The sequence below is a fragment of the Xiphophorus couchianus genome, chromosome 1, assembly GCF_001444195.1.
Source record: "Xiphophorus couchianus chromosome 1, X_couchianus-1.0, whole genome shotgun sequence".
Lineage (NCBI taxonomy): Eukaryota > Metazoa > Chordata > Actinopteri > Cyprinodontiformes > Poeciliidae > Xiphophorus > Xiphophorus couchianus.
In genome coordinates this window covers 5,513,598-5,531,031 of record NC_040228.1, presented here as the reverse complement: position 1 = coordinate 5,531,031, position 17,434 = coordinate 5,513,598, and the positions used below count along the sequence as shown (strand labels likewise).

General features: G+C 37.4%; 2 protein-coding genes across 3 annotated transcripts; both read right to left on the bottom strand.

Moving 5' to 3' along the window:
- Positions 1-86: 86 nt before the first annotated feature.
- tpk2 (thiamin pyrophosphokinase 2) lies at positions 87-4,572 on the bottom strand. The gene is made up of 8 exons (XM_028013659.1): positions 4,445-4,572; positions 4,134-4,375; positions 3,107-3,170; positions 2,891-3,021; positions 2,287-2,405; positions 1,083-1,215; positions 916-1,012; positions 87-841 (listed from the first exon to the last, which is right to left on the bottom strand). Exons 1-8 carry the CDS (start codon positions 4,533-4,535, stop codon positions 795-797), a joined length of 924 nt encoding a protein of 307 aa, XP_027869460.1. The 5' UTR covers positions 4,536-4,572; the 3' UTR covers positions 87-794.
- Positions 4,573-10,888: 6,316 nt separating this feature from the next.
- LOC114142343 (tumor necrosis factor receptor superfamily member 5-like) lies at positions 10,889-16,680 on the bottom strand. Of its 2 annotated transcripts, none has more exons than XM_028013588.1 (9): positions 16,506-16,680; positions 15,335-15,466; positions 12,658-12,751; positions 12,397-12,522; positions 11,828-11,983; positions 11,591-11,678; positions 11,321-11,505; positions 11,203-11,234; positions 10,889-11,110 (listed from the first exon to the last, which is right to left on the bottom strand). In XM_028013588.1, the coding sequence occupies exons 2-9, from the start codon at positions 15,464-15,466 to the stop codon at positions 10,970-10,972; spliced, it is 954 nt and encodes a 317-aa protein (XP_027869389.1). In that variant the 5' UTR covers positions 16,506-16,680; the 3' UTR covers positions 10,889-10,969. The 2 variants fall into 2 exon arrangements, with proteins under 2 accessions (XP_027869389.1, XP_027869380.1); XM_028013579.1 differs by having other exon boundaries at positions 16,494-16,678.
- Positions 16,681-17,434: the final 754 nt, after the last annotated feature.

Here is a 17,434-nt window from a genome sequence, read left to right as displayed (position 1 = left end):
GCAATTAATAGTCCATTTCACTTATTTTTATTATTGGGTTTATTTATTTTGGATATTTAAAATGTCTTCCAGTTCCAGTGGTTTACGTTCTTTTAAAACTAAAGTTTATTGATCTTTGATAGGGTGCGCTTGCATTATTTATCCATTATTCATTCTGAAAATGGTCTCAAAACGACAGTATTTATCGCAATCATTTCTAAGACAATTAGTCGTCCAACAAAATCAGTTATTGTGACAGGCCTGTCTTCTGGAAACATTTCATCATCAATCTCCAGTGTTAAGGACAGAGAACAAGACACAAATTGAGAAAAAAAATCAGGCTTTTAAACAGCTGGAACCAAAAAAACAACAAACAGGAGGTCATTTCATTCAGATAATGTTAAACATTTACAGTAACTTAAGAAGGCTGTGTTAAAAGAAGGACAAGTCATTTCAGAGGTGAGGAGCGCTTTAAGAGATGACGAGAAGAAAAGGCTGAGGAGGAGAAAGGAGAGCTGGGTGAAGTCTGGTCGATCGTCCTCAGGTCAGGTTCTGCACCTCGGCATTCCACCTTTAATTCCTCGTCGTACAGATTTGGAAGAATCCCTAAATAATGAGCAAAATCCCAACTTCAGGGCTTTGACCCATTATATAAACATCTCTGAGATGTTCCAAGAGTAGACCGGATCCGTCCCAGTTCTGACGCCCAGTCTGCTGTTATCAAGTGACCAACTCCCCTAAATGCTCGGCTCCGAGTTACCGGACTCCAAGATGGCCTCTGCATGTACGGAAGACGTGATAACTGCATCTTGGGTCTACAGTGTTTGATGGAGTCCCGTTACAAATTCCTGATAGTACGGTTCTGAAAAGAGAAGCGTCGTCATGTGTCAAATACGTGGCTGATTTTATTTATCGCAGCGGCGGCCGTTAACAAACTTGTGTCCGGCTCGATGAGCGAGTGTCGAATGAGAAAGTCCAGGATGACCATGGCAGAGTTGGGCTTGAAGTCGTCAGTGGCCAGCAGTTCCTTCACCTGAAACAAGACAAAGTGAGCTGAAGAGGCTCTGGGAACTCTGGGAACGCTGGTCAATTAAAGACCTGACCTCCTCTATGGGCAGCAGGTAGAAATCCTGAACTTCTCCATCTCCTACGCAGGGCACAAAGTCCAGGGGAAGTTCTAAATCGAAGACAAACTGGCTCTCTGGGAAAACCCCCTCTTCATCCTCGTAGGTGTAGCTGCCGCAGGCATTCCAGTAAGTAGAGGAGGAGATTTTAAATGTCTGGGGATCTTCATGAAAGTAATCTACTTGGGTGATAAAAAAAGGGAGAAATCCTGGCAGGAATACAGGATGTGTTTCTCAATGCTATGTTGTTATCAAATTGACCATCAGTAGTTTTATCGAGTCAATAAATTCAGCTCTATTCAGGATTTGAACATGTAAACAGGCAAACATGTATTCCTCTCAGAAAGCTCCGGGCAAGACACCAGGTTGCTTACAGCACATTGGTGTGTTTTTGTGAGTATGAATGGGACTGTAGTGTAAAGCACTTTGAGTGGTCAGTGTAACAGGAAACTAGGGCTACACTGACTGCAGTCTTCTAGCCAATCACCAATCTTTAAAAAAGCCTCACCTGCCATTTTGTATTTTGGCCAATGCAGATTGTTTTGTCGTAAAAGTCACTAAAGATAGTGACTAAGTTGGCAAAAATAGGGTCACTGTAGTTTATTCACTCATGTCCAGGTGTGACCTGATGTGACCTCTGTCAGTCAGCCCCTCTCACTGCCGAGCAGAAGGGACAGCGGCTGATCTTCAGAACTTTGCAGAAGCGAATAACATCAGTTTTTTTTTGTTTTGGCCAATCATCAATCATCCAAAATTAAGGCGATCTGAACCCATTTATCAGTTTTTCTTCAGACGAAAGGTTTTAAAACTACGGAAGAGGATTAGGGCCACCGAAAAAAAAAAAGAATTGTGAGATTAAACTCAGAATTCTCACTTTAAAGTCAGAATTCCTTTTTTTGGTTTTTTTGGTGGCCCTAATCCTCTTCCATATAAAACCCTTTTTGTCTGGATGTGTGCAAATTAGAAAACTCAAAAGCGACAAACAGGAAAAGTCAAAAGTCAGTGAATTCTTCCAGGACTCTTCTCTAGTTTTTATTGGGTAAATCAGTCAAAGGGATGAATTTCATGAACTCATAACTCCTCCAGTTTACTGCCAATAATCAGTAATGATCCAACATGTAGACATACAGTAGCTACTCCTTTAAAAAGATTTTTCTGGGATTATTTGGAGAATAAAACTCACCTTACGGTCGATACTGGCGACGCCTTCGCAGCGATGTCTGCTGGGATACAAGCTTCCTCCTCACACTCTTTGATCAGAGTGTGTTTGATTCCAACATCAGCAGCCAGACCACCAGCCGCCTGGGGAAAGATAGGAAGAGACTACTCAGTAGAGACAGAGTGCTCAAACTTTAGAGGAAGACTGATTTTCAGATTCTAAAGTCTCTTTATCCATATGTAAGCTCTTAGTCAGTAACTGAAATATTTCCCTTGTGAGTCTGTGGCTGGTTAGAATTATTTTCCAGTAGTTGGTACAGAAATGTTGAGTTTAGGTTGCGATAAAAGAAATTTCCCAAATTTGATCTACTTATTTTTTCCAAGACAAAAGAATCAAGACCATAACTGTCACTATTATAAATCATTTCATTTTCAAACTTTGGGTCTGGATTTAGTGTTAGGACTTAGTGATTATTCTTTAATATTACTTAAATATCGACAAAAGCTTGGATCCAGCCATGTTACCTTTACTGCATAGATATCTGACTTGTATATCAACATTGGTTAAAAAAGTGTTTTTTTCCAGTTCACAGTATTGATCGTTGTTTAAGTCTCAGTTCTGCACCCACCATGTTGTCCAGCCGTCCAGGATACGTCTGCTTGGTGACGGACCGTCGGGCTAGCCACATGCTAATCTCCCCGCTGCCGTTCACAGTGTACCCATTAATATGAACTCCGTACCTTTTAACACCAAAAATACCTGCAGAACAAGAGCGCAGTCAGGTCAGGCAGCAGCAGCAGCAGCAGCAGCAGCAGGGTCCAGACCTCGGTGTGCTGAAACGTACTTGTGGCGGCTCTTTCCATCCACATCAGAGGCACGTCACAGAATCTCTGTTTCACACTGTACCTCTGAAAAATAACACTGCTTTAGATTTGATTGTGTTATTAGGTGAATCAGACTAAGACTTTTCTGTTTAAGGTCAGATAGGATGAGTCAGTGTGTTTGATAAACGGCAAGATAATAAGATGAGTTTGTGTCCTAAAAATAAACGTGTTGGTGTGAAAATATGTGTCTCAACCCCAGGACTAAAGCAAAAAAAAATCCCAACAACAACCAGAAAGCATTGCTTATTTATTTAAGTTTATTTTTTAATGCTTGCATTTTTTTAGACTTTATAGTTGGTGTTCAGGTATTAATCTTACAGTCTTTCAATAATACATAATTATCAATTGATATTTTCAAATTTCCTGTCAACTTTAAACATTTTTTAACTGAAAAACACGACAGGCCGCCGGACGAATGACTGCCCTGGCACCCCAAACACCGGGCTTAGCAAGTTTTACACCCAGCAACAAAGACTCTCCATTTTTGGAGATGTGATCTTTTGAGAATACCACCCATTTGGGGCTGGCTGCATCATATCGTGGAAGACAGGTGGCATCCAGCAAACTATCAGAACCAAAACGTTTGACCAAAGTCATTCAGTTTAAAAAGTAATTCTACTAAATACAGAGGAAGTATATGCTGACGTACCTATTTAAAGATAGCTTTAAAAAAAATCTCACCTTATTTTAATAATATGCAAATAGAAATTGTATGGGCAATTCTATCTGACCTAAAACGAGAAAAGTTTACTCTGATTTAACATTTAACCGTGTGGGGGAAAAAAAATAGGTTACATGCCTACGTAGATTTCTGGTTTCAAATGGACATTTGGGTTTTTCATATTTTAGACGGGTGAAAGTCATCACAGATCACATCTATTATCATTCCACATGTAGTTGGAACTAAGATTTATTCCAGTTTAATATCATATTGGTGATTATAAAATCCTCACGTGCTACTAATAATCAGGGTGTGTGAAGTCTGACCTCATCCCTCCATCCTCTGAGGCAGGTCAGAGAGCTCTCCTGCCTGAGGGCCCCTAAAACATCGTTCACCGCCTCTGACCTCTTCTCGTAGCAGTCGAGGCTGGGACAGAGGGAAACAGCGCCCCTCTGTGGCGGAAGGAACACATCCGCGTGTGGAGTGAGCAGAGAGACGACATGGGGAGGAATCCAGCCAACCTGGGCTCCGTCTATCTCAAACCTGAAGCAGCTGGACCGACTGGAACCTGCGAACACAGCTCTTTAAAAACGGCCCGGTGTCGAAGAAGTGAATGTGTGGCGCTTCACTTGAATACCTGCTGAATAAAAGTTGTTCATTCGCCGAAGGAGCTGCAGTATTCTTTCGGACCAGGCGCTGGAAGCCATATTAGACACAAACGTCAACATGTGTTACGTCAACAGTCAACTGTGCAGTGCGCATGTGCAAATGTGTTGGAGAAGTATACGTCTTCTTCTTCTTCTTCTTTTTCTTATGGCGACTGGGAAGCAACGTATCAAATGGATTGCATTACCGCCATCTAGTGGAGTGGTTTGTGGACCGGGATGCTACGTATACATTACCCAATAATAATAATAATAATAATAATAATAATAATAATAATAATAATAATAATAATAATAATAATAATAATAATTCTATACCCTTTCTATCAATTTCGTTTTCTTAAGGTATTTCAGTAAAGAACAAAAATATTCAGAAGTAGAAATTTTGTCCAAAATATCGTGCATATTTAACTGTATATTATTGTCTTGTAGTTACATATTCCCTTCCCTCCTCTCAACCGAATATTTGGAACAGAACAAGACATCTTTTACTGTCTCTTCTTGAAAACAAAAATCACATTCTCCTGTTGGATGTTTTCCCATTTTAAATAAATCACTATTTAACCCTGTGTGACCAAAACATAATCTGGATATTATGGTTTCCTCCTTTCTATTTCGCCCTGTTCTCTTCATTACACCAACTTTTCCTTGAATACTGTAAAGCCGCCTGCCAGTTTTATCTTCTTCCCACTGTTTCTGCCATTTTTCCTCAACCTTTTGTTTAATAATTGATTTGATTTATTCTTTACTGAATGGCACCGACATATCAATATAACTATCTGTTTTTTGTAGCTTGTTTTGCATATTTGTCTGCCAACTCATTTCCTTTTATTCCTACATGTCATAATATCCATGTAAAAATAACTAATATACCCATCGCCTGAATTCTATAAATTAATAACTGAATTTCTAATAAAAGGGCTGGTCTACTAATAGAATGATTATTTTTAAATGAATATAATGATGAACTTGAATCAGAACATATTATACCTCTTAGTGGACGAACTTCCTCTATCCATCCTAATCAGTCCATCCTAAAGCTAAAATGATTCCCATCATCTCTCCTGTATAAACTTAATCTCCATCAGTAATTCTTTTACATTTTTAATAATAAATTCTGCAACAATGAATGACACCCTATTATTGATATTTGAGTTTTTTAAGCATCTGTATAAACTTGGACGTATCCATAGTATTTATTGTCTAAATATGATTGTGCTGAACATGAATCTGAAAGGTTTAATTTTTCCCTTTTCTCCAATAAAGTAAAATCAACACTTAAATAGAGACGGACAAACTGGTGATAGAGGAACTGCTTGATATTTATATGAGATAAATCAAAGTCTTTTATAATCTTTTCTATTTCCCAGCCAAAAGAATTTAAATAATTTTTTTCCTTTTCCCAACTAGGTTTTAAAATTTCTTGACATGGATGATTTCCATTATGGCCCTTTAAATGACACCAATAAGTTGAAGTTAACTGTAACCTTCTGAGTTGAAGTGGCATCTCTCCCATTTCTACCAGTAAATCTGATGTTTTAGTTGTTCTGATGGCTCCTGTACATAACCTCAAGGCTCGATACTGAATATTATCTAATTTTTGGAGTAATGTTGCTGATTCTGATCCAAAAGTCATACTGCCATAATCAAATACAGACCTTATTAAATCTGTGTATTTTGTCTTCAATGCTTTTCTCTCAGCACTCCACTCACTCCCCACCAAACACCTCATTACATTTAAAACTCTCTTACATTTATCCACTACTTTGTGAATATGAACTTTCCAACTGAGTTCTTCCTCCAGCCATAAACCCAAAAACTTACATTTCTTTACCCTTTCTAACTCATAACTATATGTTTTAATACGTTCTTCCTCGTAAAAAATGAAGTCTTTGTTTCGTCTATAGAAATTTTAAATCCCCATTTAAAAGACCAGTCTTCTATAATATTAATTACTTCTTGTATCTTTTTAACAATGAAATACATTTTTTTACCCCTCTTCCAGATTGCTCCATCATCAGCAAATAAAGAAAATCCCCATTCCACTCTCCAAATTGTCCAACATATCATTAATCATAATAGAAACCCCCCCCAAAGGACTCACTACACTTCCTTGAGGTGTAACATTTTCAACAAAAACTTTTCTGACAAATGTCCTTACTTGTATTGATTTATCTTGTAAAAAAATCTTTTATCCAATAAAACACTGATCCACTAATTCCCATTATTTTCAATTTAATTAAAAAAAACCTTCTTTTCACACCATCAAAGAAAACAGCCACCACACTCTCCTTATTAACTTGAGCTGAACTCTCTGCCGGTTACCTGTCCAGGTGTCGTTCCTGTGGCTTTTATCTGCACACGGAGCAGAAGGAGCTGATCGAGCTGAGCGCCTCATTTCCAACCCATTAAACTTTGAACTTGCGGTGATTTATCTTTTTGAGTTTTGTTACTTCATCATTAAGCAGAAAATAACAGATTCATAATTCCCATGTATTGCACGTGTTTATTTCAACAACCTTAATTAAGAGGTTGTTGTAAACTTGGTGTAAACTTGTTTCATGTAAATATCAACTCTCATGAACTGCTCTCAACAAGTCAACATCGAGTTCGTCTCTAGAAGTCCAGTAAAAACAGTTTTTCCTGTCTTTGTTTCATGTGGTAAAAGTTCTGTCTGCTGGGAACTAAAACCAACTAAACTAAAAAAGCACATTGTTGCAGCCAACTGGATCACACGATGGGTCACATTAGGTACTTACTGTTAGGATCCCGAGTTGTTGAGTCGTTTTGGAATTGATTTGATTTGAGTTTCACTATTATTTTGTGTTCCTTAAGTATTTTGTCTTTGTTAAGATCATCTTGTTTCTGTTTTCTGTCAAGTCTCCCGTTTTGGCCGGGAAACCTCTACTTCTCAATCAACTCCCCGCCCGGCACTTTTTTTCAGTCGTCACAGCTGTTTAATCCATTGTTTTTTTTTCCGAGCCGCCTTTAAACGCAGCATGAGCGTCCGGCGCAACATTCCCAGGCTCAGTATATAGTGAGTCTAGTAATGCTGTTGGGTGAAGGTAATTCTCTGCCTGCAGTTTTATGATTACTGCTGATGATCAGGTGAAAAGAGAGCTGGAGAAACTTCACCCTGGTAAAATCCCTGGTCCGACAATATCAGCCCGAAGGTCCTAAAGACATGTTCAGGTCAGTTAAATGGAGTCAGCAGTACCTCTTTAACATGAGAATGAAACTCCATAAAGTACCAGAACTATGGAAAATATGGTGCTTGGTCCCAGTACCAAAGGAGGTTGTTCCAAAAGTACTTGAACGACTGCAGACATTTAACTCTGACCTCTCACTTTATGAAGGTTATGAAGAGCCTGGTTCTGGTACATCTGAGGACTCAGGTGGATGTAGTCCAGGAACCTCTCCAGTTTGCCGTAACACCTGCCCCACAGTGGATGATGCATTTATATATGTGCTGCAGAAGGTCTACTGATCCCCTGACAAACCTGACACCATTGTCCTCATCCTTTTCTTTGACTTTTCATCAGCCTTCCACACCATCCAGGCAGGGTTACTTCGCGAGACGCTGGTTAAAATGGACATAGACGGATCATTCATCACCTGGATCATCAACTATCTGACAGCCAGACCTCAGTTTGTGAGATTACAGAGCTGCATGTCTGATATGTAACACTGCAGCTCCCCAGGGAATTGTGCTGTCTCCTTTTCTATTCACCTCCTACAGCTGAAGGGAGCCAGAATTTATCAGTGTAAATGTCACAGAACATTTGAAGATGAGATTCATCCTTTCTAATACAGACATCAGGTAGAGTCGCCAGGCATTAACAACAGTCACATCCAAAAAATGAAGGAACACTCTGATGTGCCACCGCTTGTTTCTACGTCTGTGGGGACACATGGCCACACACTGGTCAACAGGATCCACCCCATCCATGTGTTGGTTTTAAAGGGCCACCATGTAGGGTCTTTGGACACGGATCTTTCTTTGTTTTTTCTTCAGCCATCTTTGGGCCTTGTCTTCAGGGGACTGGCCAGCACACGTCAATGCCATGAGGACGACTGATCTGTCAAGCAAATGTATGACAGTGATGTTTCAACAGAGCAGGTCCCTCTGCCTTCTTCTTTCAGTTGTTTTCCACTCTTGAGTTTCTGACCTGTGCCATAGATGCCTGGGTCTTTCAATGCCTCAATGAATTGAATACTGCAGAAGAAATTGTCAAAAAAAACATTTACTCTCCTAGAAAAGGTGGAAAGTCTCCATCAAAGTCATTGTCTTGGACTTCCAGACATATTTTCAGGGTTGAGTGCAGGCAACAATATTGTGAATATTGCTCTGGGCAGGTCCAATGTGGACATTTTCCTCAGCTCCCTCATTATGCTGACCTTCCTCTGCATCCTGTCCATCATCATCTTGACTTTCAGCATCCTGACTGTCTGCATCTCCTTCATCATCCACATCTCCTGTGTCTCTAGTGTCCTCTGGCAGCCACTCTTCATCACTGCTGCCTCATCATCAGAGGAGTCAGAGAGACTTTTCAGGACTTTTCTATAGTGTTCCTTATGCTTTGCTGCATTGTGATCTAATTGTACTAACACAAACTACAACTGATCTGCACAAAAAAAAAAATTAAACTAACTTATAGATAGATAGATTACACAATAACACAACATATAAAAAAACCAAGAAAAAATTAAATAAAATCTTATAAAAGTCTTGCATACCAATATTTCCACAGAGCCGACTGGTATCTTAGTGCACTGAGAGGAATGTGAAAACATTACAATAACACTGTTCAATGAGCTGCACTGTGTTGGACACATGGTGAATCACAATTTCCTACCTATTAGAAATAAAATTTTCTAAACTAAATTAATAATATTGTTACATAGATACTCCTGCATATCAGCATGTTTTTACTTCTAGGATCCTCCTAAAATAGAAGGACTGACAGGATATTCCAAGAAAGGTCAACATGTGTGTCTGCCAGCCATCTTGGATTCCAATTACATCGGGAGCTGATGGGGTGCTTATGCCTCCCCTTATAAAATGCCACCCTGGGCTGTTGCCCATATCAGAAACCACCACTGTTCTCATCAGACTTAAGGCAGGACTCTGGCTGGTTCGCTCCAAAATGTTAACTTCCAGTCAAAAATTACTTTAAACATAAATACAGCAGGGCTGAAAAAAGTTGGTGCTTGATTCTGTTTATATTGACTACATAGCAAACTGCACAGTATGGAGGCACCTTTGAGCCAATCTGTGTTTGTTCAATAAATACTGTGTTTTTGTTATCAGGTTTATTACATTCAACACTGCCAGAATCTATAATCACAGACTCAGTGAATCTATAATTCACTAGTAACCAACAACATGGTTAGCGTGTCATGTTGTTGATTTTTTAATTCAGTTTTTATAATGACTACTACTGAAAAATTTTAACTGTTAGCTATTTATTTAGCTTGCTAACTAAATATTAAGTTTGTTGCTTAGAGAAGTACACTTCACCTGAGCCAGAAAAACAAAGTCAACAAGATTTTAGGCAAAACTATAAGTTAAATATTCAAAATTAATATTTTGAATATTTAATTAACAAATGTCTATATACAGCTGTTCTTCAAAGAGACATCAAAACAAGTCAGAGCCTGACTATATTATTATTACAGTCAGAAGCAGAAAATTCAACATAGCAACGACTCCAGTTTCAGGTTTTCTTCATTTCTCAGCTGGCATCTAAATTAACTTCTTATCTAAAATTATATAGTCTATAGTCTCTACTGAGCAGAACAAATGAACCAATGAATGGATCTGGTAATTCACTTCTTCACCACTTTGCTACAACAGTCACTATGGTGAATATGTCTTTGTGACAATAAAAGCATGATGGTATTTAATAAAATGAAATTTATTATGTACAAAGTTATTAATTTGTGCATTTTTATCTGCAAAAGAAAAACAATAAAAACTAATATTTGTTCAGGTGTTTCTAGGTTTTCAGAAAATCTGAAACATATTAGCAATGTTAACATTTTATATCAGGTTCCTGTGAAGCAGAACATGAATATCAATGAAATGATATTAAAGCTGGTGGATCATCAGGTTTTTATAAAACTGTACAAATGTCTGAGGTTGGTTTCACATGGAGTAATTCATTTCCTGGTGATGGTGGTAAAACTTCGCCCTGCAATCGGCAGGTTGCTGGTTTAATTCCTGCTCCACCGATCTTGGTCATTGTGTCCATCTGCAAGACAGTTCAGTCGTCTTGCCTGCTGGTGCTGATCAGAGAACCTGGTGGTGTCAATATTTGGTAGCATCATTTCTGTTAGAAAAAGGCACCAAACCTATTAGATTTTAATGGAAACATCCAGACAGCTGCTCAACCAGAATCCTTGATATCAGATTTTAGACTATAAAGACGTTTATTTCATTCCTTAGAGAAAATAATCAAACTTTCAGAACAATGACCAGAAAAAAACTATCTATCCTATATTATTATTATTATTATTATTATTGTTATTAATAATAATAATAATAATAATAATGCTATTATTATTAAGTAAAGAACAATGTTCTTCTTACCTCGTGCATTTAAACAAACTTCCTGTTCTTCTCCATCTGCTTGGTCCTTTCAGGTAGAAAACGAGACAAATTATTGACTAAACTAAATATTGTTATCAATATCTGTTCACATTACAGTTCAGTTAGAAACCTACTTACCCTTTGGGGTTTTTGTCGTTTTATACAAATGTCTGTTAAAAATGAAATGTTACAATTATTAAAACAGTAAAAAATAAAATGCTGATAATATTTTAACTACAGTTTTTTTCCAACTCACTTGGTATTTTAATTTTTTCAGTTTTCCAGAGAACAACAACAACAATTGTTGCTGCAACTAATAAAAAAACCACCAAAAACAAAACACTGATCACAATTCCTGTGATGTTGGAACTTTTTCCTCCACATTCAGCATCAGTTGAAGCTGTTCCTGCTTTTATCAGATGAAGGTTTTCGTTTTCACATCTGAAATAACAGAAACATGAATCCAGGTAAATCATTTGGTAAAACATTATCCTGTGTTTATGCTGTTTGTAAGAGACCAGCTTACTGTGTGTGAGGCTGACATGACAACATTGTTCCATCAGAAAATGATCCACTGCTGCATTCAGAGCATTCTGTGTCTGTGGAGGCTGTTCCTGGAGAAACACAAACCACTTTAAAGTTAGTCAGAAGATTCTGATCTGATTTTTAGTTCTGACCAACATGTAACTCAGTTTATTCTTTTCAAAAGTCAGAATTCATCTAAAAATAAAAGCATTTATGTGTTGAAGAGAATCAGACCAACCCATCCTGCTGATGTAATGTCCTGGTTCACAGCTCCTGTGTTTCTGTGCTACAGAACAACCTCCTGATTTAAGGTCTGTACAGTAGAATCCCTCCATTGGTTCACAAACTGTGTCTGCAGTTATTTCACATTGTTGCTTTTCCTTCAGCCCAGCTCCTGTGAACATATTCAGATTACACATGTATGGAGAAAACTAACAGCAACATGGTGAATCTCAAGACATCTTTAAGTCAGACAGTTTGTCCAGCTGAATAATATCTGAATCGTTTACATAATTTACATTTGTGTTCAAAATAACAGCAACATCACTAACCAGATTTAGCACTGATTTTATAGAAATTATATTTCTACATTGTAAGTGAATATGTATCAGATGTAAAGTGACAGAAAACAACAAACCCAACTTTCATAAACTGAAAGTAGAAAAGGAACAACATGGAGTGAGTGAAGCATTTATTGCTGAAATATAAAAGATTTTAACACACTGCAGATATTTGAACACAACTGTTTGTGCAAATGATTTCATAAAAAAAACATAAAAATAGAAAACAAAGTCAACATAACTGCACCTGAATCACAGGTAGAACATGGATTACATCTCTTTAGTCCATTTGGCAGGTCCATAAACGTCCCATCTGAACATTTCTGACAGGATGTACTTTTAAACTCTGTGCAGTCTGTTTTGACTCTATAGCCTGTTGGAAAATAAACAGTTTATCATTTTAAAGAATAAGATGGGTTGCATGATGAACAAGATTCAGGCAATGAAACCAGCCTACCTATAACAGAGTATATATGAGAATAATCAATAATTCATAACTGGAACATACCAGCAGAACACATAGGACAGCACTCTTCTCCTATCTTGTATTCAGTTAGGTGACATGTGATGGAATCGACTCTGAAGTTTCTCATCAGAATCACCTGTGAAAAGAAAAACATTTTTTCTAACAATTAGGATCAGATTGTAGCTGACAGCAGCATTTCCCTTTAAGATCAGTTATTGTTTATCCTGCTTTGATGACACATTTTAGCAGTTCTATGTCTGCATAACATTAATTTATACCAACAGTTATTTATATTATTAGATTAGCTTCAACCTGTCCTTAGTATTAGTTGCTGCAATTATTGAATTTAATTCAGTTTATTTATGAAGTTTCAATTCACAACACATTTCATCTTAAGGAACTTTACAAGACTATCCACCCAGAATAGCTACAATCTATACAATTCAATTACAGAAATCCAAATTTGATTACATTCTTCTGCTTTTGCTTTTCTGTGAAACCTAAATGTTTCAGGTCATAAAATACAATTTACATATCAGAAAAGCATAACCCAAGTATATACAAAAGTTTTTTATTTTTTTATTTTTAAAGATAATTTTATTTATCATGAAAATACCAAACCTACAGTCTGACCGGTTGAAACAGAAAATCCCTTCATTAGAACCTCTCTGACAACATGAAGTAACTAAAAGATCTCAAACTGCAACACTTAACATGCTGAGCTAAAGTAATTTAAAATGAGAAACAAATTCACTGACATCCATCAGACTGGAAAACGTTCCATCACAAAGGCTGGGATGACAGAGAACCTCAGAGAGAACCGTGATCCACAGATGGAGAACTTATGAACTCATTTAGACTCATTTTTCATTGTAAGTTAATATTTATTGTGACTGAGTGGTTTTTGTTTTTGTGTTGTTTTTCTGTCTCTCTACATGCTGCCAGTCTTGGCCAGGTCTTTATTTTACAAAAGATCTTTTGACCTCAGTGGGATAAAAAAAATGGCTAAATGAAGTTCTAATTATTATATTATTATTATTTTTATGGAACAGTGAAGATTATTCCAACGATACAAAGTCCACCAAAATGACTCCAAGAGGAATCAACAATCTGTCCAGACAAACTTGTTGATCTAGGTTCACATAAGAAGCAGAAGAACATTTAAACGTCTGAAGGCCTCACTGCCTCAGTTAAGGTCAGAGGTCATGGATAGACAATAAGAAAGAGAGAATGGATAAAGTGGTCTTTATAAGAGAGATTTCAATTTCAGAACCACTGCTGACCCAAAACAACATAAAGGTCCATCTCACATCAACTAAAAAAAACTCCTGATAACTGTCTTGACATTTAGGGAGATATGTTTTTATTGTTCATGACTATATCCCAGTTAAACAAAGCAGCATTCTACTGCTCATTGTTTATTTGTTGTTATTTGTTGCCCAGGTGTGTCTGCTCTCTTTCTTTCTAATAAACACTCATCCACCTCTGATCTGCAGGACTACAAGCACTGGTCTCTGATCAAATTCATCAGACCTTCCTCCAGATCTATCAAACGAACCAGGACACCTGCACCACTGGCCTGGTGCTGTTCATCAGCCGATGGCCAAGGAGAGGATGAGGGAAGCGAGGAGGCGTCAGGGAATCAGAACCTACAGTGTTGTGAAAGCGTTTGCCCCTCTCCAGATTTCCTCTCGTTTTACATGTTTGCCTCACTTCAGTGTTTCAGAACATCAAGCCCATTTAAATATTTGTCAAAGACAGCACAAGTAAAAACACAAAATGCAGGTTTAAATGACGATGTTCATCATTAAGGGAGAAACAATTCAAACCTAGAGATTGCCACAAAGCCTAATAACTGTTTGGGTCACTCTTAGCAGCAGCAACTGCAGTCCAGCATTAAGGACAACATGCAGAGATCCTGCAGGTTAGGTCATAAAAACACACTACCACCACGTTTTACTGTTGGTGTGATCTTTTTCTGTAATGCAGTTACGCTAACACCAGATCCAGTGAGACACACACCTTCCAAACAGTTCACAGAACGTTTTCCTAAAAGTCTGGAGGATCATCAGGATGAGTTGTGAAAAAACTGAGATGAGAATTAATGTTCTTTCTCATGTGTTCCTGAATTTCTTTGGAACTCAGCATCATGTCTTGCTTTTGAGGGTCTTTCGGCGTTCTTCACCATGTCGGACAGGCAAAACACCAGATGGAGGCAAAGCTAAACAAAGCAAAAAAGGTCATGCAATGCTCTCTACTGGTCAACAGGCTGTGCACTCTTATAAAGAATAATATGCTTCAGCCTTGGCACTTTTGAGCACAATCTGGTGTGAGATCTCAAAGCTAATGAAGTACAATTCTTGAAACAAAATATACTAAAATCAAAGTACACAATTTAAAAAATAGATACTTTGAAGAGTACAAATACACCAACAATCAGTAACATCAGTACATGTCATACGTTTTCACCTCTGACAGTAAAACCCTCTGGCAACATTCTGGCATATTTTAAACATTTTAAAATATGCATGTTGTGTGTAACAAACACAGGAATTTGTTTTCAAGACATGTCAAACTTAAGAAGAAACTGTATCTGTATGGATCTGATTCTTTAGACAGAGTTCAAATCATTTATAAAATTACCATTTTGTAAAAAAAACAACAACAAAAAACACTTTTCTAATAAAAATATCCATTGCTTTGTCATAAATAAATTTACCAGCAGCACAAATGTTGTAGCCCAGAATGTCATTGTCAAAGGCAGGATGAGGATGAAACTTGTCTGGAACAGAAAACCTCTCATAGAGATGAAGGATGAACCAAATTGACTCTTAAAGCTGAAGGTCAACATCTGTAAAACAAGAAACACAAACACATTGTTAACCTGTAGGAACTCTGGGAACTGCAGCATGAAGCAGGGCTGCAGAATGTTAGGAAATCATGCAGCATGTGATGCTGTTGTTGAATGTTCAGGTGATAATATGACTTGTGATAAATAAATAGCTAAATATTAGTGATTTCTTTCTTCTACAGTTTTTGCAAACAAACACATTGAGAAAATAAATTAAAGTTTTAAATCTGCTGTAGTTGTAATCTCTCAATGACTTTGTCATCTTAAAGCCTGGAAAATATTTTCTGCTGTATTAAACAAAAATATCACTGGTCTATAGATAAACACATTTAATACCTTTTGTATATTATGAAACTTTCCAGTAACAGCAACAGTAATATTTTTCTGGTTACAAATTATTTTATTCCTGTTTATTACGTTTTATTTGATGTCATCTGTTGATATTATTGTGCTGCGAACAAGGTGTTTATTTTTTATTATTATATTTATTCAAATATTGTATGAAACTAGTTTGAAATTAGATTTGTAGTTTATACTTTAAATTAGGCGCGCGACCCAACAAGGCGTCGCGAGCTCTGACGCGTATTGGAAAGTCCCCACGTACACGCGCTCAACGCGAACTTTTAAGCCAAAACTTTGATATCTCTCAGCAATAAACAACAAAAGCAGCAAATTAACCTAAGAAAATAAACTGACAGGTTTCATGGCTGCTTTTGTTTTACTGACGTGGTAAAAGCGATTTGTTTGTTACATTTTCATTTCACCCATAAATTATTAACACAGGACGATACAGTTTGTTGCCAAACAAAGATAAAAAGTTTTAATTAAACCAGTAGCAACACTAGTTTTCATAACTTTGTTTCAAACTAATCCCTGAACTACAGAACAGAACTCCTCTCCTTCAAAGTTCATATTTTCAGTCTTCAGTGTTTCTCCACCCAGTCCTTCAGAGGAAAACAACCGTCGTTTAAGGTCCGCCATTAAAAACACAGAGGCATAAAATGAGCAGCTAACAATGTAATTTTACCTGAAGTCTTACATCGCGATGAAGTTAGTTTTCAGTTGAATGTTCATCATCCTCAGACATTCACTTTATGGTTTCCTTTGGTCAGCAACGTCCTAAGATCCGAGGTTTTTTTTGCTTTTCGTTGGTTTTCAGGAATGCGGTACCAGACAGGAAGTTCTGCACATTCCTCGAGTTATGAGCACACCTGTGCAAACTGAAAAGGATCGTCCTCCTTTCTGCAAATATGGTTGTGCTGAACATGAAGCTGAAAGGTTTAATTTTCCCCTTTTCTGCAACAAAGTAAAATCAACAACACTGTTAGGAAACAGAGACGGACAAACTGGTGACAGAGGAACTGTTTGATATTTATACGAGATAAATCAAAGTCTTTTATAATCTCTTCTATCACCCAGCCAAAAGAATTTAAATATTTTTTTCCCTTTTCCCAACTAGGTTTTAAAATTTCTTGACATGGATGATTTTCATTATGGCTACCAGACTCTCTGTCATCTTTCACATGTTTTTCCTTACCTCTTCCTCTACCTACCGGAGTCCATTTGACAAAATCCACATCATCATCATCATCATCATCATCATCATCATCATCATCATCTACCTTTTTTGTCATCCCAATCCAGTCGCTCCAGTTTGTGCCAACCGCCAAACAAACCAGTTTGTCGGGCAGGCTCATTGTGTCGTGTCAAACTTTTCCAAAAAAAAATGTTGATTGATGCAAGAGGTAACTTTGTATCCTGTACAAGAGTTCAGCTGCAGAAATGTGTCTAGCAGCTCCACAGCCACGAGAGTTTTCAGCAGGACGGAACTCAGATCATGGCAGCGCAGTTACTTTAATAAAGGCAGTTCCGTTGTACAAGAGCAAAAACATGGCCTGTGGCGGTTTCAGCATAAAATTGATTTACGTTACTTTTTAAATTTTTTTTTATTTTTACATTTTTATTGAA

Excerpts from the sequence above, each read along its gene's own strand:
- tpk2 (XM_028013659.1), bottom strand. The coding sequence starts at position 4,535 with ATGTTGACGTTTGTGTCTAATATGGCTTCCAGCGCCTGGTCCGAAAGA. Across the intron at positions 4,376-4,444 it reads GAACAACTTTTATTCAGCAG|GTTCCAGTCGGTCCAGCTGC; the intron begins GTATTCAAGTGA and ends CTGTGTTCGCAG. Across the intron at positions 1,216-2,286 it reads TCGCCAGTATCGACCGTAAG|CTACACCTACGAGGATGAAG; the intron begins GTGAGTTTTATT and ends TGCCTGCGGCAG.
- LOC114142343 (XM_028013588.1), bottom strand. The coding sequence starts at position 15,466 with ATGTTGACCTTCAGCTTTAAGAGTCAATTTGGTTCATCCTTCATCTCT. Across the intron at positions 12,752-15,334 it reads CTACAACATTTGTGCTGCTG|GTGATTCTGATGAGAAACTT; the intron begins GTAAATTTATTT and ends TTCTTTTCACAG. Across the intron at positions 12,523-12,657 it reads CTGTCCTATGTGTTCTGCTG|GCTATAGAGTCAAAACAGAC; the intron begins GTATGTTCCAGT and ends ATTTTCCAACAG.